The sequence below is a fragment of the Myotis davidii genome, unplaced genomic scaffold, assembly GCF_000327345.1.
Source record: "Myotis davidii unplaced genomic scaffold, ASM32734v1 scaffold473, whole genome shotgun sequence".
Taxonomy (NCBI): domain Eukaryota; kingdom Metazoa; phylum Chordata; class Mammalia; order Chiroptera; family Vespertilionidae; genus Myotis; species Myotis davidii.
The window spans coordinates 2,370,264-2,396,179 of NW_006284843.1; the positions used below are offsets into that span (position 1 = coordinate 2,370,264).

At 35.4% G+C, this 25,916-nt stretch overlaps 1 protein-coding gene across 1 annotated transcript in view; it reads right to left on the reverse strand.

Moving 5' to 3' along the window:
- Positions 1 to 2,442: 2,442 nt before the first annotated feature.
- ST8SIA4 (ST8 alpha-N-acetyl-neuraminide alpha-2,8-sialyltransferase 4) overlaps positions 2,443 to 25,916 on the reverse strand; it is a 90,782-nt gene continuing 67,308 nt past the window's right edge. The window contains exon 5 of the mRNA XM_006755146.2: positions 2,443 to 6,775. Within this exon, the coding sequence (XP_006755209.1) occupies positions 6,493 to 6,775 (283 nt within the window). The 3' untranslated portion in view covers positions 2,443 to 6,492. The remainder of the gene's footprint in view (positions 6,776 to 25,916) is intronic.

The following is a 25,916-nucleotide window of genomic DNA, read 5'->3' on the forward strand; positions in this document are numbered from 1 at the left end:
CAATCTCTCCTGGAAAACATCTGCTACCAGCTGAGTGTGTTTACACTGTGGCAGCACCGGCAGATGTGCTCAGAGACAGCCCATCTGTGTGGTGATGGGAGGTTGGAGGAAGCTGGGCTGGACGGACAGCAGGGAGAGAGCTTACGGTAATATACTGAGTTACTCTAGAAATGCAAATTAGCACCTCATTGCATTTTGTTCCCCTTCCTGTGCTATTAGTGTCTTAATGCTAACTAATTTGTGTGCATTACTTATAATGAGCAATAAAGTTTACCTTTGGGACTGCTCTTAGGAATTTAGCCATGATATGATTAATTGTTTAGAGAGAGTAATTGTTAATGTAAAAATTAATATAAAAAGTTTAGAGAATAAATGCCAGTTTAAATTATTTTTACATTTGAAAATATTATTAAGACAATATTTTCGGTCTATGGGAAAAGATAACACTGAATAAAGTCGGCATCAGCCTTTCTAAAACTGCAACTCTTACCTGTTATCTTGTATTGTTTGTTATCTGCAAGTGCTAGCCCAAGTATGGTCTGTAGAACATAATTTCATACTCTACAGAAGTGATGTATAATCTATGACTTTTTAAACAATAAAAAAATCTTTATTATAAAATTTCTCAGATTTTTTTTATGTTAGTGCATTTTCTCAATCTCCAAGGGAGAGATATTACAGAATTGTCACTCACTGAGGCATTTTTGTAGATCATGTCTACTTGAGAGATTTTACTTGGGCGACTGAATTAGAAATCAGCAATCTAGAAGCAAAAAAAGAGGAGATATTTATATTGGCATTCAATTATTTCACATAATTTGTTTATTGAGATTTCAGAACTTAAGCAATGAAGTGATCAAAATCTTTTTAAAATGGATGGAACAATAACTTTATTCCTATATCTAAAATTTTTTTTTAACTTTGATGGACTTGTGCACAATGAAGTTAGTATATAGGGGGAATCATTAAGCCATCCCCTTTATTTGAGGATGAAGTTATTTCCATTTCAAGCCAGAGAGAGAAACTAGGTTTTACTTTTAATTAATATAAAATGGATTAACTTAGCTATCTGCACAAGTTCAAACTTAAGATATTTCTGGAAATAGTTGCTAATAGAGATGAATCAAACACTCAAATTCAATCAAAATGTTTATGGAGGAACCTCACAATTAGACTTTAAAATAGCTATCATATGTTTTGTAACACATAAAGTCGATTCTAACATAAGTGTAATCCACCTTGTATGAAAAAAACATATAAAAATTTGGAGGAAAAGTTGGCATTGTTTATGCAGCACTATCCAGGGGGGAAACCTCTGAACTAGAAGGCACACATATTGTCATTAAAGATAATACTTCTATGTAGGGCAGGGGCCATTTATTACACTATCCTAAAGCCTATATTATATATCCCTCCTATGTACACACCTATACTTTTGAGTTGTGCTCATTATAAAAAATAAATTATTTGCAAACTTAAGTTTTCTAGGGCACTTCTTGCCAGTTTAAAAGAGGCATCATGGCCTGTGGGATGGAGTCAGGGGTAAGGGGTAGAGGGGTGACTGGGGGAAAAACGGGAATATCTGTGATACTTTCAACAATAAAAAATGTGATGGTTAAGGCAGTGGACACTGAAGTCTGACTGACCACTTAGGTTCAAATACTGATTCTCTCACTTCTGAACCGTGTGACCTTTAAAACACCCAACCTCTCATTTAATCTAATCTGTATTACTGGGATATTTGCAATATCTATCTCATAGGTTTATGATAAGATCTGATTACATCCCCAGAATAGAGAGGAATGACCCCAGAGTGTATGGATATTTGGAATTAAAAGGTAATTACACAGATATAAATAAGATCAATATTCATTAACCATTGTTAATGATTCATGATTCACTGTTGGTCTCCAGCAAATGTTTCAAAATTACAGAATGCTAAAAGTGACCATATGTAATAATTTCTGGAGAAAATAATGCAGAGTCTGAAAACAAAGATGAGAGGATTTAAACATGTAGTTTTCCAGAATCATCTCCTGGAAGGGAACTGCAAACTGGAAAATTTGAAATCACAGATCAAAGGGAAGCCTTAAGAATGTGCAGTGTGTAAGAAACCATTGACCTTTCTAGCCATAAAGCTGTAGTGACTAGCTGACAGCAGTTAGCAGGACTATAAACTGAATAGAAATGACTGTAACTTGTGTAACATTCTATTCCTTCAACTAAAAACACAACGCACCACACTTAAAATTGTTAAGAATTTCCTGATGTTCATGGGCTTTTGATTTTGTTCAGTCTAAAGCATACTCTTTAAAATAAATGCCAAATTGCCAATGGCTGCAGGTAAGAGGCAGGGAAGACAAAGGCATGAGCTAAACTATGACCTTATATTGATGTATAAAGTAAAACCAGGGGTGGATATAAGAAATAAGAGAAAAATTGAAAAAAAAGGATTTAATTTATTTTACAATATTACAAATGATAAAACAGTAACACCCAATTGCTCTACATAAACAATAGGAAAACAGTGTTGAACAGAACGAATTTGACAGAATAAACCTCAGCTTTCATTTCCACAAATTATATAAGAAATATTCAGTAGCAATTATTCTGTGCAGCAATGCTATCTTTGTAAACTTTTTTTCCTGCTATATACATTTGAACCACTTGTGCTTTTGCCTACACAAAGAAACCATGTCTATTAAAAGGTGCTACTTAAATGGGAGACACAGGGCCTGAAGCCACAAGCTGAAAACTGCAATTCAAATACATTGCCAGAATGAAGACTTTTTTTTAATTTTAAAGTTTTCTTTTTATTTAAGATACTGACAGACTAGACCCTTATTGTAACTCTAGGTATGAGCAACACACAATTCAGTTATAAAGTAGATACCTCTTAAAGCAGGTTAGTAACTGAAGTCTCAAAAGGACTTCTTCATTCTAAAGTGGTCTTATCTCCAGGGTGCTTCACAGTGCGGCCCCTGAAGATGTTAGCATAACACAAGTCTAGTGTGTGTATATTTCAGACTCAGTGTGTATACACACAAACACACATATATAGCATTGTATATATGCATCACACATGTCTATTTGTACTATATAGATATATCTATAGCACATATATAATAAAATATCTATTTCTAGGTGGTCTTTATTTGGATTTTCTTTCATTAAATATTAGTACAAGCAATATCCTCCCCTCACTCAATCTTTAAAACATTGGTATATGGATAATGTCTGTTGGGGAAATTTCACACCTGTAGAGGTAACTAATTCTATTTAACTCTTCCTACACCCCTTCCACAATTATAGCTACTTCCAACTATAACCACGTGAAAACAACTCTTTTATGAACCAAATACCACATTGTGTGCATTGTGACTGACTCGCTCAATCAGAAATAAATTATTTTGTTCACCCTTTTCCTGTGTAGTAGCTTAATAACTAGTTGGTATGTACACTATCCATAACATATAGAAGGCAGCTATGCTTACCACTATACCACCAATGCAAGCATAGCGTCATTGAAATAAATTGCTTCTATAAGCATATATGTAGAAATTCCCGTTAGCAATTGATACACACTTCATATGATACACAATACATAAATACATTTGAATGCCCAGCACCTTCAGATAGAAAAACTTCCACAATAATTTCAGCAGTCCTTTGGGCTGAATAATTAATTAGAATTGCCCAGAAAATCTGTTACTGATTCTTTTTTTTTTATTCCAGCAACTTAATATTAATAATAGAACAAGCTGGGTGATAATGATGAACAGGTTTCCATGGCCTACTCATGTCAACAGCACAACCATATTCTCTGAAGGACAGGAACCTTTCTTTTACAAACAGCTGCCTGAGCATTGCCAGATACTGGGTTAAATCATAACAAAGAAATAAAAAACTAAAGCCGTGAACATACAATAGTACAAAAGGAAAAAAGCAGGTATTTCAAGTATGCATTTATAATTAGATTTTATCATGATCCCTTTTGCCCCTTTATTGGTTAAATCTCAGTTATTTTCTTATTCTTGCTGTCAGCTCTCGGTCATCTCCTTGCCCCATTAAGGCCACAGTAGATCTTGAAGCGGGAGGCATGGATGGAAAGGTTTATGATAGGGAATGAAATGATCATGTATAGTTTGTATGCTTTGAACACTTGCTGCCTTAATTGAATTCATTCTTGAGTATTGAAAGCTCCCTGAGATGAACAAAAGTAGTCTCAGTTGATACTGAAGCCCTTTTTTATATGCCAAACGTTTTCAGAACTGGGCAATGTATTTAGAGAACAGAAAGCACAGGGTAACAAAGCAAGGTGAAGCTAAAAAGGCACTACTCAATGCAGCTATGAAATAAACTTCAATGCAGAGAACAGTGAATGGCTGGGACGCTTTTGCTGTGGCCTTAAAATTGTTTAAATACAGTTGTCTAAAATGCAGTAAAAATGGCAAGGTACTTTGCTGATGCTTTTTAGGACATACTTTAAATAAGTTCTGAGATTAATTTTACATACAAATTTTGACTTCAAAATTTCTATAGAATTCAATTAAAGACTACTCAAACAACTTATTCACAAATGGTGGAAATTAAGATGCTATAAATCACCTACCTATTTTTGATTTATTGAGTCCATCAGATTTTTAACTTTACATTCATAACATGTGCCTAATTTTTAAAAAAATTTCCAAAAGATAAGAGATTAATGACAAAAGTACGTATGTTCTATCCATTTGTAGCTAAACATCTCCTTTATTCTATTTTGTTTTCTTAGAGACACATGAATGCTCAGAAAATATAGTCTCCCATATCACACAGTTCTAACATATTTTTTAAAATAATACCATATATCATTAATATATTAAGAACTGTACTGAGAATATCTTTTTTCGTGATTTCATATACATTCCCCATGCTATTTATCCTTTTTTTTCAGAGTGTCTTCTCTAAAAAGCAAAGCATACATACTCTGCGTGCTATTCTTCTTTCTTCAGACTGCCTTGCCTAAAAAACAAGAAGTCAACTGGGTTGTTTCAGACCAAGAGTAGAAGTGGAAATAGAGCACTTCTGCTTTCAAAAGAAACAAGTTACCATCAGAATCACCGACCAGTGTAGCACGAGTTACCAGTAAACAGGCCTACTGGTCAATTCTGTTACATGCTCACACATCCTAACTCACTTTATTAATAACTTCATGTGCTTCTTTGAAAACATATTAATATGATAACATTGAATAAATTTAACCACAGAAAAAAATGTTGGTCAATTTAGTTCATCCAAAGTGCAAAATACTGACATACAGTTTCATTGTTAAACCTATTAAAATGAATCATCTCTGTAATGGAAGCAACACTCATTAGTTATTTCTGCACTGAGAAAATTTATGCTATTAAGAGCAGGCCAATCTTTCTATTTGAATAAGGGGGATATCAAATAACTGTAAGTCACATTTCACCCCTATCAGGCGAACATTTATTCTTAAAGGGCAAAGTGCTTCCACAAAATTATTATGAAATGTAAACACCATGGAAGTCTTCCTTCAAATAAAAATAAAGTTTGAGTTTTGAAAATTGAAAATATCTAGAGAGAACTTTCACATTAATAGAATAACACAGTAATATATTATTTTCATGAAAGGAAAATGGTTTGTTGTGTAGAAACATTAGTATAATCTTTGGTACCAAAAGTACATTTTTTTCAGCTAATATTACCACCTTAGGTGACATAGAACATCTTTTCTTTAGAATGGTTCAAGATTACTTAATGGTACAGTTTAGCTGGTACCTTCTATACCACTGGAAAAACATCTGGAGGTTTAGAGTTATGCAAAATAAAACTTTTTTACAAAGTCATTGTGTGACTGCTCTTTAAAAATTTAAGAAGTTTAAAAATGACCACATGGAGGTTATTTATCTCATTCATATTTGTCTTAGAAAGGATTTCTAAACACCCCAAACCAAAAGAGATTCCAGACAAAAAACAGAAACATAAAATTCATGATCAGACTCAGAGTCCTGACTGAAGGCATTTACTTGAGTTGTTTAATCTTGTGTATTTCGCTGCTCAGTTTCCATCTTCATATCTGCTGACAAGGATGGTTAATTTCCCCAAGGGCTGAGTGATGTTCCCGCTGTTCCTCTTCTCATGTGCTTGGCATCGCAGAGGCAGCCCGACAGTGATGAACATCTTTGTTTCAGTAACTAAGGACAAGTGCATTGTTGGATCTTGTAAACACTACTGATTATACATTCAAACTGTGTTCTTCGTGGAAGTGGCACTTACTAAGACCCTTGAAGTCAACATATTTAAATTTTAGAGCACTTCGCAGGTATTTCATCAGCTGGTAGTGGATTTCTCATGAATGTCCTTGATCACCTTTCAGGTAATTGGTGGATGCTGAAACCTAGTCGTGTTTTGGATCCTATTTTCAGATCTTAGGAAGCATCTTCAGAAAAGAAGTGCATATTCAGTTTGTCTGTTTTCAAATGTGCTTTATTGCTTTACACACTTCCCTGTTGTCAGTTTCAGAGCTCCTCTATTGTGTAGCACATTTAAGGTTTTGAATTCTAAGGGCATTCTGTGAGGACTTGCATTAGAAAAGTACCTATATTTTAAGTCATCATAGTAATGATATTTGACAGCTTTTCCATTCAAATCCTTAGGGAAAGGCCAGAATCCATACAGGTGAATTTCATCACAGAATCTTGTGGCAAGTGTATACATGAGGAGACCTGTACTAGGTCTTTTGATGGGAACTTTGTTTGTCAGCCAGTAACTGGAAAAAACAATAGCACACACACACAGAGAAAAGATAATTTAGAGAAACAGATAACATAGACTATATCAAATATACTATGAAGAATTAAAGTAAATGAAATTGGAAAGTATCTTTATAAATAATACACAAAATATTACTGAAGAAATATATTTATAAGCATTTAGAATACTAATGTATTTATTTTATTATATTGCTAATTTTTGAGGTCATATAGTTAGCCAGAGTACCTGAAATGTAGGTAAATATTGTTGTGTGATCTTGTATTAAAATAAATTAGTAGCAAACATTTATATACAGACTGGAATCTTCTCAGAAAGAGTTAAATATGTTGAGAAAGTATAGTAAGTGGGCAGTGACTAAGTAATCTCCTGGATAAAGAGAATTTGAAACTATGCTTATAGTTTTTCCGAAACTCATATTTAACTTAAAAACCCAAATAAATGCTTTACCTGCATTATACTAATTTACTTCTTCAACTTCAATTGCCCAAGTCATATATTATCAAGGCTAATTAAAAACATTGCCTCAACCCACAGAAGAACAACATAAAACATATATTTGCAACTAACTCACCATTTATGCAGTTTAACATTTTGTAAAATTGGTAAAATATGTCAGTGCTAATAAGTATTTTATACTATTCATTTTAAAAGGCACTAAAATACTCCAAAATGTTATGACCCATCATTGTTGCCACACTTGGTTCCTTTGAAAAGCATGCCAACTCAGAAGTTAATCAGCACCTCTGGTATGGAAGGGGGTTTCCAATAGTTCTTGAGATATTCATTATCTTATGTGGAACCTGCTGAAAGAGTAAGGGTACAGATGTCCCCCTACTTTCAAAGTTGTCCAATAATAAATTGTCTGTTTTTAAAATTTGTGTTTTAATTAATATCTCCTATTTGAGGAAATATATTTCTGCCATCCAAATGTAAGGGGGAAAATTATTAGATTTTGGTCACAGTTGTATTTAAATACTTGGCTTAGATTTTATATATTATTATTTCCATTTAAAAAATAATTCATGAAGCTTTTCAGGGAAGAGCAAACAGATTTAGACTATTGAATATGAAAAAAACCACAAAATTTTATTTTACTTTATTTGATAGATACATAGTGGATTTTCAAACCTCACTCCAACATCTCAAACAGGAAAAGGAAATACTTTGCCATTATCCTTCCTTTATTTTTCTTTGGGTGAAAAATAAACTCTTTAAACTAGAAGTGACCTTTTACATTTTTATTTTTCTTGGGGCGAAGGCCACATGCTGCACGTGTTAAGCAATGTGAAATGCATCACTGACCTTTTGTTATTACAAGTGTTTTAAGAAAGCTTATCCTTCAATAAAGGAGGTTCATAAGGAATTTACAGAGAAGAACATCTAAACATTGTTTCACAACCCAAAGGTAGCTGAATGAGCAAAAACTATACAATGCATATTGGTAACATCATGAGGGAACCCAGCCGTTGATTCCATGCCTACAGTTTGAATACACTGAAGAAGCTGGCTCAGCCTGCAGTTGGTGATTGTATGTATATTTGAATACATTAAAAAAAAACACTTAAAAAATTTGATTATTTCCATCAGGGAGTGCCAATGATTTGGAATAATTTGGCAGTATGAAGGTCATGCTAAATTATGTGTTTTAATCTTATTCTAAGGTGAGAAAAAAATAACTACCAGGCAATAATATAATGTTATATTATTTGTATAGGAATGAAAGATCACATTAAATATGACTCCATGGGTACATTACAAATAGATGCTTTTCATTCCTTAATTCTGGTGAGATATGTAGGAATCCACTTAAATATGGTTGGTCATAGACAAAATACCAAAGCAACTCCTATATGTAATACAAATAAGAAACTCTAATGTTAGAAATGCTGAAGGCAAAATTATTGGCCTATTGCAAAATAATGTCAGAGGTGAACAATCACTCAACATTTTTAGATCCAGGCACCTTGTAAGACAGCACAGACAGTTAGTGAGGTTGTCCTCTTACCCTCAAGTACCTGACATCTAAATGCAGAGCAGACAAATGAGCATTATGGAAGGTCAGCACACCCAGAAAAACGTAATAGAAAAATATAATTCTTGAGATAATCGTCAATTCACTGTGACTTCAGTGAGGAATTTATGGAGCAAATTAATGTTTTAACTTTTTAATAGGTAGGATATACCTAGAATATTAATTAATTAATATTAATAAAAATGGTGTTCTGAAAACTAAATTCTGATCACAAAGCATCTTATCTATATAATAAATGCCTAAGACACCATTACAGTGGAATGACCAGAACGACCGGTTGCTATGATGCGCACTGACCATAGGGAACTCTCAATGTAGGAGATGCCTCCTGGTGGTCAGTGCGCCCCCACAGTGGGAGCACCTCTCAGCCAAAAGCTGGGTTCATAGCGTGCTAAGGAGCAGTAAGCCAAGGAGTAAGGAGCCTGCTGCTAAGAAGCATCAAGCTAAGTAGTAAAGAGTGAGCACGTGGGCAGTAAGGAGTGAGAGATCCCAGGTTGCAAGAGGGATGTCCTCCTGCCGGCTTAGGCCCCATCCCTCCAGTAGACGGACATCCCCCAAGCAGTCCCGGACTATGAGAGAGTGCAGGTTGGGCTGAAGGACCCCCACCCCCCGAGTGCCTGAATTTGGTGCACCAGGCCTCTAGTCTAAATATATATAAAAGCCTAAGCGATGGGCTGACCAGGAGCCATGATGTGCATTGACCACCAGGGGGTAGATGCTCAACACAGGAGTTGCAGAGCTATGGTGACTTGGCAGTTGCAGTTCTCGGGTGACACACCACAGCCAGAGAGGAGGGAGCCTGATTCTGGGGTGTGTTACTCAAAAAACACCCTCTGACAATCCAGGCCCCCTCGGGGGATGTTGGAGAGCCAGTTTAGGCTTGATCCCTGAGGGCCAGGCCTAGGAACCCCACCAGTGCATGAATGTGTGCACTGGGTTGAAAATAATGGGTAGAGATATTTTAGAAACTTCCTATATTCTCATCTATGCCATTAAAATACTGGTATTAATAAACTTTCCTTTAGAAATGCTAACAGAAGGAGAAATTAAGCTTTGTAATGTTTGGCTTGTAACAATTTGAATAATCCAAAGAAAGATAAATTACTCATTTTTCAGGACATTAAACACACACACACACACACACACAAAATAAATGCACTTATCCTATTGAATTCTAAAACAAACAAACAAACAAACAAAAAACACAAGAAAACAGACCTTAATAAATGATATCAACATGCAACAGATAAAAAAACAAAAAATCCTTAAAGCAGGTCAAGAACTATAGTCATAGGTAATAACATTTTGTGAAATTAAAAAACATAACAGCTATCAAATACAGTAAGTAAGAGTCTACTATGTGTTTATGATAAATCTAACCTTGTGCTTGAAATTGTATAGGCCAACCTAAATGATCAGGATTCAGCATTTGTCCAGAAACAAATTCCACATGTGAAAATAACAAAAATAATATTCTTTTACAATTCTATTAGCATTATCAGATAATTTTGGTCAACTTTATAATCCAAAGCCCAGAGAACAATTTTAAAAACCATATTTGAAAGTATCTGCTTATTTACAAGCTGACATTTAAAAACTATAAGTTTGTTGTGAGGAGTTTATACAAAAAATAGAATATTAAGTTTTTAATTTTATTTAGGACAAAATTGACTAAAAAGCTGCATTGATAAAATAATGCACTAATCACATTCTAATTCAGTACAAGCTTTCTAAGTTTTATCTCAAAATCTTATCTGTTGTAGCTTAAAATTTATCAATGTTTTCAAATCAGGAAATCATCTAGTTTCCATATATGTATTTATTTTTATAAATAAATTATTTTTTAATTTATAGAGTGCAGGCTTCATATAGAAAACTTGAAGAAAAAAGAAATGAATGAAAAAGAAGAATATTACTTATAATACATCACATAGCGATAATAGCCGCTATAATGTGAGGCACCCTTTTGTTTCTCTGATAGTTTTGGATATTAAAATGTATTACAATCATTCACAGATACACAGGGGATAATTTTCATCAGCCAGGCTGTTTTATTTCAGATACTATTAACTCCCTCTCTTCCTTACTTTCTGCTTTATTTCAATATTGTAATACTCTGTCTATATGAAACCAACTCACTTTTATGTATAAATGGAATATTTCTTCTTCTTTTTAAAATAGATTCAATCATCTCATCACTTCCCAGTGTGGAAGCTCTGTTCTTGCTAAGCAAGGTGCCTTATGTACTGTTCCTCCAACATATCAGTCCCATTATTTCAGAGGAACTCAACACTTACTAGTAGGATGCCTTTACCCACAAATCAGTGTGCTATAGAAGGCCATGTTTATGGTCACAACACGCCAAGGGTGTGAATCTATGATATGTTGCTTTTAAGTCCTTGGGACAACTACTTTATTTCCTTGGACATTGGTTAATAATATTGAACATAACCAGCCTGTTATGATTATGTAAAAAAGATAGTAAGTGTGGAAGAACATAGTATAAAATTTGACGAATAGTACGTAGTATTAGTTGAATTTCATCAGATCCCATAACAACCCATTCTTCAATCCTACTCACATATCCCACTTCTCTCTTGGCACCTTCTGTAACTACATACTGGCTGGACAATTGGAGGTATGTAATTTAACCTCAATGGGCATGTTTCCTTAGCTGAGAAACAAAAACATTTGATTGTATGGATTTAGGCTTTTCTCTATTTGCTGTTTCAAATTTTCTCTCCCCATGAAACTGAACATGCCATGACACTTTTAGTCTTGGTTCTGCTTCCTCTTCCTTATTCTGCTCTCTTTACCTTTTTTTAGGTTTTAATATATTGCAAAGCAAAAAAGTTACTCAAAAAATGCTTGATGTTAAAGCCAGCAATATGTTATATTTTATGTCATAATGAAATTAGAGAATGACCACTTGATGAGCCAAATTATATGATTATTTCAAACAACCAATATTTTAGAAGTAATAGACTGGAGACAGTTCACACTCAACATGTTGGCAAATAATTTTTATTTAAACAAATAAGTCTAAATGTTTAGAAGTAATAAAATATTCTCCTTCATAAAATATTATTATCCTTCCAACAACTGAGCATAAAAATTTCTAGATGAATCTGAATAAGAAGTATGGAATCTTACTGTGCCAACAGTTTTTAACTTGGTATTATATTACTTGCAAAATTTCCATTTATGAGCCCAGGAATTCTTTTGTCGGGAATGTGAGATGAAGCACATAGCGTAGTGCACTCTTAGTTCAGAAGACTCTTCTTTATTTCTCCTCCTATGTTTAATCTTTCCACAACTAAACTTTGTGCTCGGTTCCATAGGAAGATTCTGTTAAGGGTATAATATGGCTTCTGGTTCTAAAACATGTATGAACATATGAGACATTATAAAATAATTAGCTTTCTATAATTCATTGCCCCAAATCTACACCCCACCTCCCAAAAGTTTATTCTTTTATAATACCTGAATAATTTATAAGAATTTTCAGGGATTCTGTTCTACATATTTGTCAATATGCTGGTTCATTATTTGGAGTAATCTATGTGTAGGAGCTATATAAAATAAAACTTAAAGCAGTCATCCTAGGCATTCCAAACTAGAACATCTCTTGTATTTTGATTTCAACTGTTCAAATAGTCCTTTCATGTATCCCCTTTCTGCACTATGCAACATAACGTGAATTCATTTTTTTAAAGTGCATAAAACTTAATTTTGTTTGAAAACTTTTGGTAAAGTTAATGATATTTCTTTTTAAAGATTATGAAATGATTTGTCTTGCCACAAAAGGTTGGTGATCATTTCTTTAAAAAAAATAGAACTTCCAGTACTGTATATCCTGAGAATAATTCAGTCCACCATGAATTAATTAATACTTATATTATTCCAGGGAAGCAAACAGTGATCTTGTATCTTCTTCTTGTGTGAGGAAACAAAAAGATGGGCATATTTTATGTGATTTGGCAAGCTAGGAGTAAACCCAAGAGTAAAAAACACAAGCAATCTATTGAAAAGTAGCAAAGAGAATAATAATTTACTGAGTAGCCACAATGGGCCGGAGATAGTGTTTAGAGCTTTATGTATGCTGTTGTTTTTTTCTTCACTTAATACTCACCACAAAGCTATGAATTGATATTATTTCACATATGAGGAAACCAGGTTTGGGAAGGTTATATAACCAGTTTAAGACCATGGAAATTGTAGGTGATGGAACCAAGATTTAAGCCCACATCTATCTGACTATAATATTTTCAATTTTAACAAAAAAGAATTGACTTCTTTAGTTTTCAAGATCATTCAGCTTGAAATAGCAAGTCCCCGGGAATAGTTTCCACACTGAGTTCACATGTATCATGTGAACTGTATCATGTTTTGGTGATTAACAGTCAGCTGTTAGTGATGTTTTACATGCAAAGGTTTTTGGGTTTTTTGTTTTATTCAAAGGTAAGAGCTGACCAATATACAGGACCCACTTTTCCAAAGTACATTCTCAAAAGTATTTAAATCAGAAGAGGATTTTGTAGTTTCAATATATAACTTACTTAACCACATTGCAAATGCCAAAGGCAGTGACACTGTATCAAAGGGTAGGGATTTCCACGCAGATTTAAAAAGTATTTTCAAGTGTCATGAAAATGAAAGCAGGAATGTGTAACCTCAAGAGGTCAATCTGTCAATATTTCTTATCTGTGAGCCTTTTGTATACAGAGGTCTGTATTATGTAGGTGATAAAAAGAAAACAGAAAATTCTTTCTGCAGAGGCCTTCGCAATCTACAAACAGAAAATATTTATCCACCTTCCTAAGCCTAATTCATCAGAGGCATAGAGGAATTATGGCATGGGGAAAAGAATAGGAATAATACCTTAGGCCCAATAATCTCTATATTCTGTTTGGTACCTGTTAATGTTATTTGATGTCCTCTATAGGAATCCAGACTTTGACCTTAGCTCTGAATTTCATTCTTTTTCTTTTTCTTTAGCCAGGTTCATAGTCAGTTTATGTGAAGATGCAGTGTTAAGAAATTTTTGATCTACCTAAACTATGTTGGTTTTGCCAAGTGTCTCATATTTTATCAGTGAACATATAACTCTAATTACTGCAATAGTTATTCTACTTGAAACTCAGTTTCAAAGTACTTTCACATGGACTTATAAAATTCTGTCATATATGATATAGTATATATTAGCATTCCTACTTCACAGAAGGAACAGTTAATAGCTTAAGAAGTAAAAAAACTTGCCCAATTTTGCTCAACCAGTGCATTGTGCATGGGTATGTTGGTAAATTAATAGCAGACACTGATTAGGGGAGACAGTTACAGATCTGCAGCATTGGCCAATTTCTGTGGTGTAAATATTCCCATCACAGCTAATTTCAGGCTTCTAACCTGACATCAGTGAAAACTGAGATGGAGATGACATAATCAGTTCTTGCAAGCCAACTCCAGTACACCACTGACTGCAGAAAAGACAAAGAAAATATTCCTCCTGACCCGTAGCTCCATAAGATTTGTACAAGAAAATTCAAAGTTAGAAAAAGTGCCTTTGAGAAATTTCCAGGTAGTTGTTTATTTTTTCCCTGTTTGTAAAGAGAGAAGATAGGGGAATAACTTGCATATCTGTAAAGATAACTTCACTACATACTTACACAGAAGTTTAACATTATTTATCTATACAAATAATAGAGGAATATGCAAATTGTCCAGCACCTCATCACAGTAATGACCAATCAGCAGGCTGCGTGCACAGCAAACTTGGGTGGGTGGGGACTTGCAACGTCAGGGGTGGGGCCATGGCAGGGGCCTCTGCACGCCTGCGGCAGGGGAGGGCTGATCAGCAGCCATCACAGCTGCTGTGAGGCCTGGAGAGAGAGGCAGGGCCTGATCTGCAGCCACAGTGAGGATATCCTCAGGGAGGATAAATAAAAAAGAGAGAGAGAGAGAGAGAGAGAGAGAGAGAGAGAGAGAGAAAGAAAGAAAGGAAGGAAGGAAGGAAGGAAGGAAGGAAGGAAGGAAGGAAGGAAGGAAGAAAGAAAGAAAGAAAGAAGAAAGAAAGGTCATATCCTATGAAAGAGACATCTTAAAAATGCCTACAGAAAGTTGTCATTCTTTTGTGGTGAAGGAACTGGAGTCTATGTTGATGAAAACACCTTGGCGGCTACAAGGGCCGAGGGCCAGCAGTTGCAGTGGCCAGCAGTGTCAGTGGCAGCAGCAGTGTGGTGATGGTGGCGGCACCTTCCCCTGATCAGCCCGGTGGCCTCCTGCAGAGGGAGGCCAGACTGCAGCTTAGGCCCAGAAAGTTGTCATTCTTTTGTGGTGAAGGAACTGGAGTCTATGTTGATGAAAACACCTTGGCGGCTACAAGGGCCGAGGGCCAGCAGTTGCAGTGGCCAGCAGTGTCAGTGGCAGCAGCAGTGTGGTGATGGTGGCGGCACCTTCCCCTGATCAGCCCGGTGGCCTCCTGCAGAGGGAGGCCAGACTGCAGCTTAGGCCCACTCCCCCCAGGGGTAATGGGCCTAAGCTGTCAGTAGGACATCTTCTGAGGACTCTCGGACTGTGAAAGGGGGCAGGCTGGGCTGAGGGACCCCCGGCCCTCAGTGTATGAATTTTTGTGCACCGGGCCTCTAGTCTATATAATAAAAGCCTAAACAACTGTTACAGTGGAATGACCAGAATGACTGGTTGCTATGATGCGCACTGACCACCAGGGGGCAGACACTCAATGCAGGAGCTGCTCCTGGTGGTCAGTGTGCTCCCACAGGGGGCGTGCCACTCAGGCAGAAGCGGGGTTCATGACTGGCCAGTGCAGCGGGGCTCATGGTGGCGAGTTGCCTCCGTGGCAATGCTAAGGAGCAGCAAGCAGAGTGGTAATGAGCAGTGAGCAGGTGGGTGGTAAGGAGTGAGGGGTCTTGGACTGCGAGAGGGCACAGGCCAGGCTGAGGAACCCACTTTTCCCAGTGCATTAATTTCGTGCACCAGGCCTCTAGTTATGTAATAAAATAGAAAGATAAATCTATTTCATCTCATGGTATTTTAGCACAGTGCTGGATACAAAATAAGTACTAATGACTGTTTACTTAATTTCTTCTTGCTGGCATTTTGGAGATTTATAGTGTTAGAAAAGTGGAGCACCCTCATAGCTTGGAAATCTCTGCGTGACAATATTTAATAGTGGGAAAGCCCTAAAAAAGGGGCAGTCTTGGCTTGGCTATACCTTTAGCTAACTATGTGATCTTGGGCAAACCCCTTAAACTTAGAGTCAGTTTCACATTATTAACCAATAAAATCAGATTCTTAATATGGTTTCTACCACATATAAAACTGTCATTTATAAAAGGTCACACTAACCTGACTTTGGATTGAGGAACATGAAAGTTCATCCAGTTGTATTGGTAGTCTAAACTTTATGTTTTGCTTGTAGTTATTAACTACTAATACTTTTATGATATGTGATCTGAAATAACATGCAGCATTGCCCTTCAATAACATTATAGAGCTGTTTGATAAAATCACCCCTGGTGAACAGTTTAACATCATTTCTAATTTTCTATACTTTTAACTAGAGGTCATAAAATTGACTTACAAATCCATAATAAATTGATTTTTGATTCTCTAAAAATTATAAAACTATTCACTATAATTTCAAATATAAAACCAATGGGAGAGAATGATACCATATAGGAAAATGGAATTTTGTTGAGACGTGAGAACAATTAAACAAAAATAAACAGAGGAATTATTTAGACTTTATTTATCATGCCAGAAACCTGAATAAACTTAAAAGGACTACACCAAAAGAACATCATGTTAGTTAGATTTTGGTGAAGGGGAATTTAAAAATAATTATAGTACATAAATGAATTCTAACCATTTTGAGACTTCTTAAAGATACAGCTTAAAAACTTGAACTGGTTCATGGAGGTTACGGCAAAAATATAAAGTGGATGTAAAGCCACAGGTTTTAATAAGCTTCTCTTTTAACCAAATTAAATTCTGAAAGATAACTGAAATTGATAATGTAAACTGTCATGAGGAAATGGTGACATTCAAATGGTGAAATATAAGCAACATAGAAGCGGGATGGTTTTGAAGCATGAAGAAGGAGTTAAATGAGGTTAATGCTTTTGTATTATCTTTCTAATGAGGTTAGATTGCTTTTTGAAAATCAATAATTATGAAAAATCTTACATTTTTCTTATTAAAATTAAAAGGAAGCAGTAAAATCACTTATCATAAGACATGGAGTCCTACAGAAAAAGAAAGAAGAATTAAAATCAACTAGGATAGATAATCCCAAAACCTAGCCAAAAAAAATGGGTCATATATTGGAAGATGAAAATAATAGTGGTATTTTACCCATGCAAATGTTTCCTTTACATAAACATTTAGTCCAAGGAAACACGTAGAGATTACATTTCCACATCCCCAGCCAACATAAGAACAGTTTCCCAATAAAAGTCCGTTTTACTATAATAACAAAATGTAAACAACTCTTCTAATGGTCTGATGATCTTATTTATGCTTGATTTGGGCTATTTTCAAGTGTATATGTTTAGTTTACATTAATAAGTCAGGTTACATTAACCTTCCTGATAGGAATTGTACTAAAATCTATTTCAGAAGGACTAAGGACCTAAAATGTTATCGCTAATCCATTCAGTAGTGTAGAATGCTTGCTAGCAAAGTGTACAGGTATCAGCCAAAGATCAGAGTTCTCAAAGCCCAGCGAAGTAATGAAATAAAAAAGAGCCACAAGCAAGTTCAAAGTGTTTTTTAAAGCTTTCCCAGCGAGTATCAAAATAAGAGCATGTGGGGAGGTTAGTCCAATTGAGGTAATTATGCTCTCTTTTTATTCCTGCCATAGAGGATGTGATGCTGAAGTGACTTGACATTCAGACATTTGCCTTGTCTTGGGCATAACGTATCACTCCGTAAAGGACATTCGGTAAGCAGAGAATGGGGATTCTAGCTTAAAAACAAACAAACAAACAAACAACAACAAAAATGGGGTATTGTTGAGGCAAACCAGGGATGCAGGCTGTGGAATCTGCATAATACTCCAAAGGTACCTATCACTAGAAATACAACTGCTCCACATGATTAATTAAGGGATAAATTTAAATTTTTATATAAAGTTTGAAGGGCCATAAGGTGATATATATACTACTTTTCATCGAGTTAAATGTCAATAAGTACTTATTTTCCCCCTCCAGATGTCAATCTTTATTTGAAGCAAGTCCAATATAATGTAACGAATGCAAGTTTCCTCCCTTTTCTCTTTTTTAGCATAACTAATGCGGATCCCTTCAACATATTTTTAAGCAGAATCACTTAATATATAAAGCACATTTATAAAGTAGTTGCTGAATGGAAGACCATTAGTAGATATTTTTTAAAGGAATGCTCCTGTACTTCTGAAGAAATAAAACAATCAGAAATACAGCTGTAAAGACAATTATATTATGTAATGTAATATTCTTTACAATGGGAAAATATAAAAGTGGAACGGTACTACACAACCAGACTATTGTTTAAAAAACTGTCCCTTGCCTGAAACTTGACCCTATTATGATGTTTATCATAATATTCAGTTAAAATGCAATGTTGAAAGAATGAAGTTGGGCCCCTTCATCATACCCATTGCAAAAAATAACTCAAAATGAATCATAGACTCATTTAGTTAAGAGCTAAAACTCTTAGAAATAGAGGAATAATGTAACATGACCTTAGCCAAAGCCTCCTTAAATATGACACCAAAAGCACAATTGATAAAAGAAAAATAAATTGGACTTCATCAAAATTAAAAATGTTTGTGTTTCAAAGAATAGCATAAAAACGAAAGAGGAAAAATAAACCACCACAGAATAGGTGAAAATATTTGCAAATCACATAACTGATAAGGGACTTGCATCTAAAATACAAAAATTTTATAGTTCAATAATAAATACACCAAAATACTTAATTTAAAAATGAGCAAAGGAATAGACATTTTTCCAAAGAAGATATAAATTGCCAATAGGAACATGAAAAAAATGGTCAACGTTATTAGCCATCAAGGAAATGTGAGTCAAATTCACAATGATATGCTTTTTCATACCAATAAGAATGATTATAATAAAAAAGATAAATAATATTAAGTGTTGGTGAGAATGTGATGGACTGAAACCTTCATATATTGCTGATGCTTGTGTATGAGAGTAAAACGATGTAGCCCCTTTGGAACAAGGTCTGGAAATTTCTCAAAAGTTTAGACCTACAATGACCTTATGATGCAGCAATTGTACTCCTAGGTATAATATTCTCTCCTGGACCAAACTTTATTTAGACTCCTCTGTACCCTCTTGTCAACTAGGCCACTACGTCGGCCTTCTGTGTCTATCCTGGCTGAGCCCAGTTTTAGCAAGAATCCTGCCAAATTAATTTAGGAGGAATTACCCTACTTTTTATATCTGACCACCTTTGACATCTGATCAAACCCTCATCCCCTGCCTTTTTTCGAGTTCACTGTGAATTTATATACATATGAAATTTAACATATTATGTTGATGTAATCATATTAGGAATGGCCAGTCACTTTACCTACGCGCATTGCTACATAACAGTCAACTAGTGATTCAAGTTCAGTTTAGTTTAGTTCTTGTTTTTTTAAAGAACTTGATGAAGTATTGCCTGCATTATAGTACTAGGGCTTAAATATCACCTAGGAAAACAAAGCAAAACAAACAATCAAAAAACCTATAGTTACTTCTTTTAAATTTGTTACATTTTAATAAGCAGAGAGAAATAACCATTAGGTTTCCATCTAGAATGTGAACTATACAATTCAACTGAATATAGCAATAATGAAATTCACATAAATTTAGAGGCAGTTGGTCTAGGACAGCCATTTATTTTATACTATTTGTTTTCTTTTGGTTGTACTGATATAACAGAAATTCAAGAATGAGAGTAACAACACTTTTTTTCCAGACACTTTGAATAAGAATGTAAGTTGATGGAGATAATTAGCTCAGATTTCATAACAAACTTACCAAGAGGGTGAAACATAACTGTCTTTAAAAAGAAAAGAAATTGAAATGGCTTTTTGTTGTTGTTCAAGAGGAATATTTCCATAATAAAGCTTCTCAAATCACTGGTCTAATGATTGATTCTACTTGGGGGGAAAATATCCGAAAACAGGCAATCTGTGGGAGCTGGCTTACAAAGCATGTGTATGGTATTCTTGACCATCTGTTTTTTGTGTTAGTACATTCATGTACTATTGTTTTGTATGCTGACTCAAATTTCATTTGTAAACTTCTTGAATGCACAAAACATCCCTAGAGAGGAGAGCAAGAGATGAATTTTGGGAATATACAGGCTGAGAAAAGGAGTACACACTACTGAAGAATAAATTACAGTTAAATTTTGGAATCAGAATAATTAGGTTAAAATATTAAGAAATTTCATACTGACTCTCACATGGTCTTGTCTCAGTTGCTATCTTAATATACATCCTTTCAGATAAAGAGAAGAAATGAAATGCAACACCAAAAAGTCTACAAATCATTACAATTCATGGGCGTCCTGAAAGAACTGTCCAGGGGGTCCTTCATTTTGTATTGGCATGAAAACAAGACTTTTCGTCCATGGCCTAGCAATAGTGTATGAAAACAAAAGCAGCAACTCAGGAACTGAGTTATATATCTGCAGAATGTTAACTTAGAGAATCTAAGAGACAAAAAAAAAAACACCAATGTAGGCCATTCTGTAGATCTCCGTAAGTAAATAAGAAGATATATCTATTAAGTTCCTCAAAGTGGCTGCTACATGAACATGGCAAATCATATCCTTAACCACCTTATCAGGACCAGTGATTATTCACTGAAGAAGGTAAAACAGGTGGCTTTCTGAAGTGGAGCGCCAGTAGAAGCAGCATAATAAATATTCTAATTGTTTTGATGAGATTTAAGTCGAACTATTTAATTTATTTTGACATTCCAAAGGAAGTGTATGAAATTTTGTGATTTTCAAGTAGAGCAGGTTTAAAAAATTTTGTGAGAATGGTCTATAAATGCTACCTATAATGTTTCATTTTACAATATTAACATTAAACCCTCTTTGTCAATGGTGATGAAATGTAGTAATGAGCAGGGATAAGAAGTGCACTGAAGGCTGTCTTTGATAGTTCATGTTTGGGTTATTAAATTCTGTCTGTAGAATATAAAGTTCCCAAATTCTTAAGTGTTCAAATAATTCAGAGTTATCTAACTAGACCAATTGTCAATTAGTTTGGTCTTATAGGCCTTAACTTAAGGAAAACTACAAATACTCACTATGATTGTTCTTCCAACAGCAGAATTATCAGTGCAGAGACAGGCTCTGGAAGTGGAGGGAGTGACTGAACTCTGGACATTAAGTGGCCTTTTAGGCCTGGCCACTGGTTATGATAAGGAAAATAAATTATATTGAATGAATACAAATGGAATATCAATGCATAAATAAATGTGCTTTTTATAACCATGGAATTAAATTTGTCTTAGGTAGACTTTTAAAATCATTTCTTTAAAAGAAAAGCTTATTTAATTCATAGTTTGAGAGAGCTTTCCCTGAAACTGAATTGCTAGTAAGGCTCAATTTAAGTTGACTATATTAAAGTCAAAAATATAATTTATATAAGATTAACTTGGCAGAATAAACAAATCCTTGCCAGAAGAATAGGTGATTTCCTTCTCTCAACACTTCATCAGCACTTTCTGCATTTCTAGTACTCTATTTCTTCGAAGAGTATTCTGACCAGAGAGAAAGAAACATGGGCAATGTGATATACACACTAGTAAAAAAACAACAAAAAACCCTCTTTTCAAAATGTGATCGAGGTCTGGTTGCTTTGGAAAGACCTACAACTATTTCTAGATGTGGTTCTATAGTCTAAAGAAACTGGGAACTACATTGCAATGCTAAGTAATGATCTTCCTCTTTTTATTCTCACACAGTCTGGCCAGTTGCCCTGTTACCACATTTCAGAGCTGATTACATACACGTATTCCAATGTGGGAAAACACTGCTCCTTTTCAAACACAAGTTCTAAGTAAGTTTCCATTTCCAGTTGATTCATCAAAACAAAGCTGGTTTAGAAAGGGGAAAAATTACAAATTGCTTACATCTGTTCAACCTAAAACATTATTCACACTCTGCCAGTGATGGCTGCTAAGCCATCTGAGGAATATGATAGGTGTTTGGGGAAAAATATTTGTCACAGTGCAGTGAAGAAATGACATGTGTGAAAGCCTCAAGGTTATTTCAAAGTTCAGTGGTGGCTTTCAGGTATTTTGGAATAGACAAGTTCTGAATTAATATGCACACAAACTAGAAACACATATCTACTGAACAATTTTACATAGTAAGCATGAACATAATTGCCAAATTAGTGAATTATTGGAATCAAGAGATAAACAAGTGAAACAAATTATTATGTTATGAGAAAGAGGACATTTCATTCTAACTAATAAAGTGAATATGTAAGTATACTATCAAGTCTGGCTATATAATATACATAGTTATATGTCACATATTATGTTTACATATGTAATTCCACATATATAATGTATATGTAAATATATACCTCTAGTTTGCTATGCAAATATATATATGCAAACAAATACCTCATAGGTATATAATAATTATCTAAATCTCAGAATATATAGTTGATAATATTGCTTTAAAATAAAAAAAATATTGAGGATAGCAAGACTTTTTAAAACTCTAATGTTAGCTGAATCAAAGTTTCTCTCATTTCCTTTATGCTGTTAAAAGGAAGTCCGTTGGTTGACAATGCGAATTGGTATAATTCCTGACAAAACTCTGCCTATGATGAGGCATTTTTGTTATGAGACATATTTCCGCCAGTTTTATCAAGAATGTACCAAATTCAAACATGTTTCCTATTTTTCAGAAACGTTTAATAGGAACTTAAAAAATAAATTTACTCTAAAATTGATTTATTGCCACCTATGTGGACACAGCTGAGAGGTCATACATGTTAATTCCCCATTAGGAAAATGCTTATATAATCACTAATCTTATTCACCGATCTTCTCTTGACATTCATGTCACAAGTTAGAAATTTTCAAATTCTAGTATAAGTTTTGGTGTTAGTGCCATAGATAAAAATGTTATCTAGAATAAGTTCAGTGTCGAGGAATGAAAATGAAATCCATCTTTTAAACCTGGATTGTGGAGCTGTCTGGTTTCCAAACTTTTCACTGAAATACCTTTGGGGATCTATAGCAATTTTGTTTTTATTGAGGAAAGAGAAGGGAAAAATGCATATTGTAAATTTGTATGGCATCCAAATATTCCATGCCCCTCTCAACTACAGATCAAGAGAAATATTGAACCAGTTTGCTGCCAGAAAATGCTCAGCAATCAAAGATGAGAAGAGGTATGGGATCGCTTCCACTAATGTGCATATTTAGTGTAGGCCAATGGGAGCTGTGTATTTGTATTCACCCCACCATGGAAACAGTTTGAATGCCTTCCTCTGGAGGCTGATGGATCTCAGTGACAGCTGCATTGCCACAATATGCTGAAGTGGCTCATCTTGACAGGTCATATCCTGGATTTCACATTCTGAATGGCAGCTGGGATGCCAGAGAGCTTTCTCACAGTGGGTGGGCTGAATTTAATCAGACCTCCTTGGCTTCAGAGACAAGCTGCACGTGTGGCTGCAGGCCACTCTAAGAGGTCCAAGATGTACCTCCGTCACTCCCTAAATAGCAGTGACATCCACGGCAGCAGCTCTGTGCTTCTATTAGGACCCTGCAAATTGCCTTGTAAGAGCACAGATTTCCTGGGCCCATTGTAGCACTTTCCCAGATGCCATAGGCAGCATCAGCACCGTGTACACTTGGTAGACACTGGTTAAGTGATTCAAGTTTCAAACTGAAATCTATATCTGCATGCATGTACCTAAGAATATGTAGATGCATAAACTGAAGTAAAAATAAAACATTGAATTTGCAGTTCTGGGACATCTCACCAATTAGAGCACATGTGTGATTGTAACAACAAAACATGAGTCTACTTCCATTCACTGGGAAGTGGATTACTTCTCCTAGGTGAGTTCTTGCTTCCTCCAGGGGTGAGTTTTTACTTCTCAAGTTCATTACCAACTGTGGCCTGCACAAACCAACCCCTGTGAAAACCCGAATGAGCTGACAGATGGTACGTACGTTCACAGGGACTGGCATGAGGAGTATTTCCCTCAGCTGTTCAGGGTCCCTTGCTTGGGCTAGGCAAGCAGCTTTCCAGGGCATTCACCAGAGAGATCAGCTCCCTGCTACACCTTTTGCAAGCGGAAAGCTCCACTTCCCCCCGCCCCCATCAAGACCTCAAAAAGCAATCAATGCCTTTCTGAAAACCTAACTGAAAGCTGCTTGTAATGGAATAAAAAAATTTGTGTTAGATGAAACACATCTTTGCCAAAAAAAAAAAGAAAAAAAACAACACCCCCAAACCAAAACTTCTTTCAGGCCAAAAGCCTAGATTGTGCCCTAGATTTTCTTACTTGTGGGATACCAGAGACATCTAAGGCCGTGTTTCATGATTAAAGCCACAGTTTGCCTGTTGAAAAGCTAAGTGGAGAGCTCCGGAACTCTAAGGGGAGGATCAGCAGTCTGGATGGGGTGTGGGAGATCCTTAGTCCACAGGTGTCCATTCAAGTCAGAGGTAAAGACCTTCCTCAGTTAATACTGCTCCCTGATTGAGCAAGGGAAGAGTTCAGTTTTCTCCAAGGCCCAAATTTCTATGAAATGTTCCCAGCAAGCCTGAGACCGAGAGGGATTTTCATTAGCCTAGTGATTACAGTCAGGAAAAGAACAAAGCAGTGCCAGGTGACTCACTATGAAATGCCAATGAATTCTGATGCAGAGTCTGTGCCCCAAACACAAATCGTGACCTATGATCTGTGAATATCCTGCAGGTAGGAAGAGCAGTGTATGCGCTCACACTCACCCTAGAGTCCTGCTCTGCCTTCTCATCCCAGGAAACAAGGGAGCCCGTGAGGTCTGGGAGCTGTGAACCAGGGACTCTCTCAGCACTGTCTCTCTCCCGCTCAGAGCACAATCATCTTTAGGCCTGATGTCCACCCACTTGTGCGTTTTCCCACTCACAGATCAGACATTTTCAAAAATAGGCGTACATTCCTCTGATCCATTTCCCTTGACTCCTCCCAATTACTGCCCCGATGCTTCGATACATCTTTTCATTTACTTAAAGTTTTTGGGGATTTTTTGTCTGAATTCTACTTTAGAGTAATAAAGAAAAGGTTGAAATATAAAGGGTATAGACAGTGATAGATCTATAGTCGGGGAAGGAAAGTCATAAGGTGAACAGAAAACGGACATAATAAATGACTTGTGTCCTTAAGCTCTGAAATGCTTCAACATATCCTTTAGAATTACCACAGTTTCTAGCTAGTGACATAGTGTTCTTTGAGTAAAACTCATTTTTCTGAAGTACAATTAAAGAAGATAGAGATAAAAAGTCTTATACAGTTCTTCTCTAGTAAATCATCTCTTCCCCATCCTGTGTTATCATTCATTTTTCCTTCATCCCCCACTACTTCTGCTCCACTACTTAAACCTTTCCTTGGAGTTCAAGTCCAGTTCTTTGCCAGACGACATTTGACCTGGTTATCTCTGAAGAAGCCCCAAACAAATAATTTTATTGTTTTAAATTCGCCTCATCTGACTCTTGATCTAACATTTTACAGTGTGTGTGTGTGTGTGTGTGTGTGTGTGTGTGTGTGTGTTGTTTTGTTGTTGTTGTTTTTCTTTTTTGTTTTGAGAGATGGGTGACATATGAATTGAGACATGACAGTAGTCTATATATGCATGTGAATTGTATTTGAGTATGGTCTCAGAAACTGGGGTCCTAACTTTGTTTAAAATATTGATTCTGGAAAAGACTTAGAATTCATCTCTGAATTCTCAACAGAATCTAGTTTTATTTGAACATCACACTATTTAACTTTGTCTAAATACATACTGAATATCAATAACAGAGACTTCATAACTGGAGAAATTAAATGTGTTCTATTCATTTT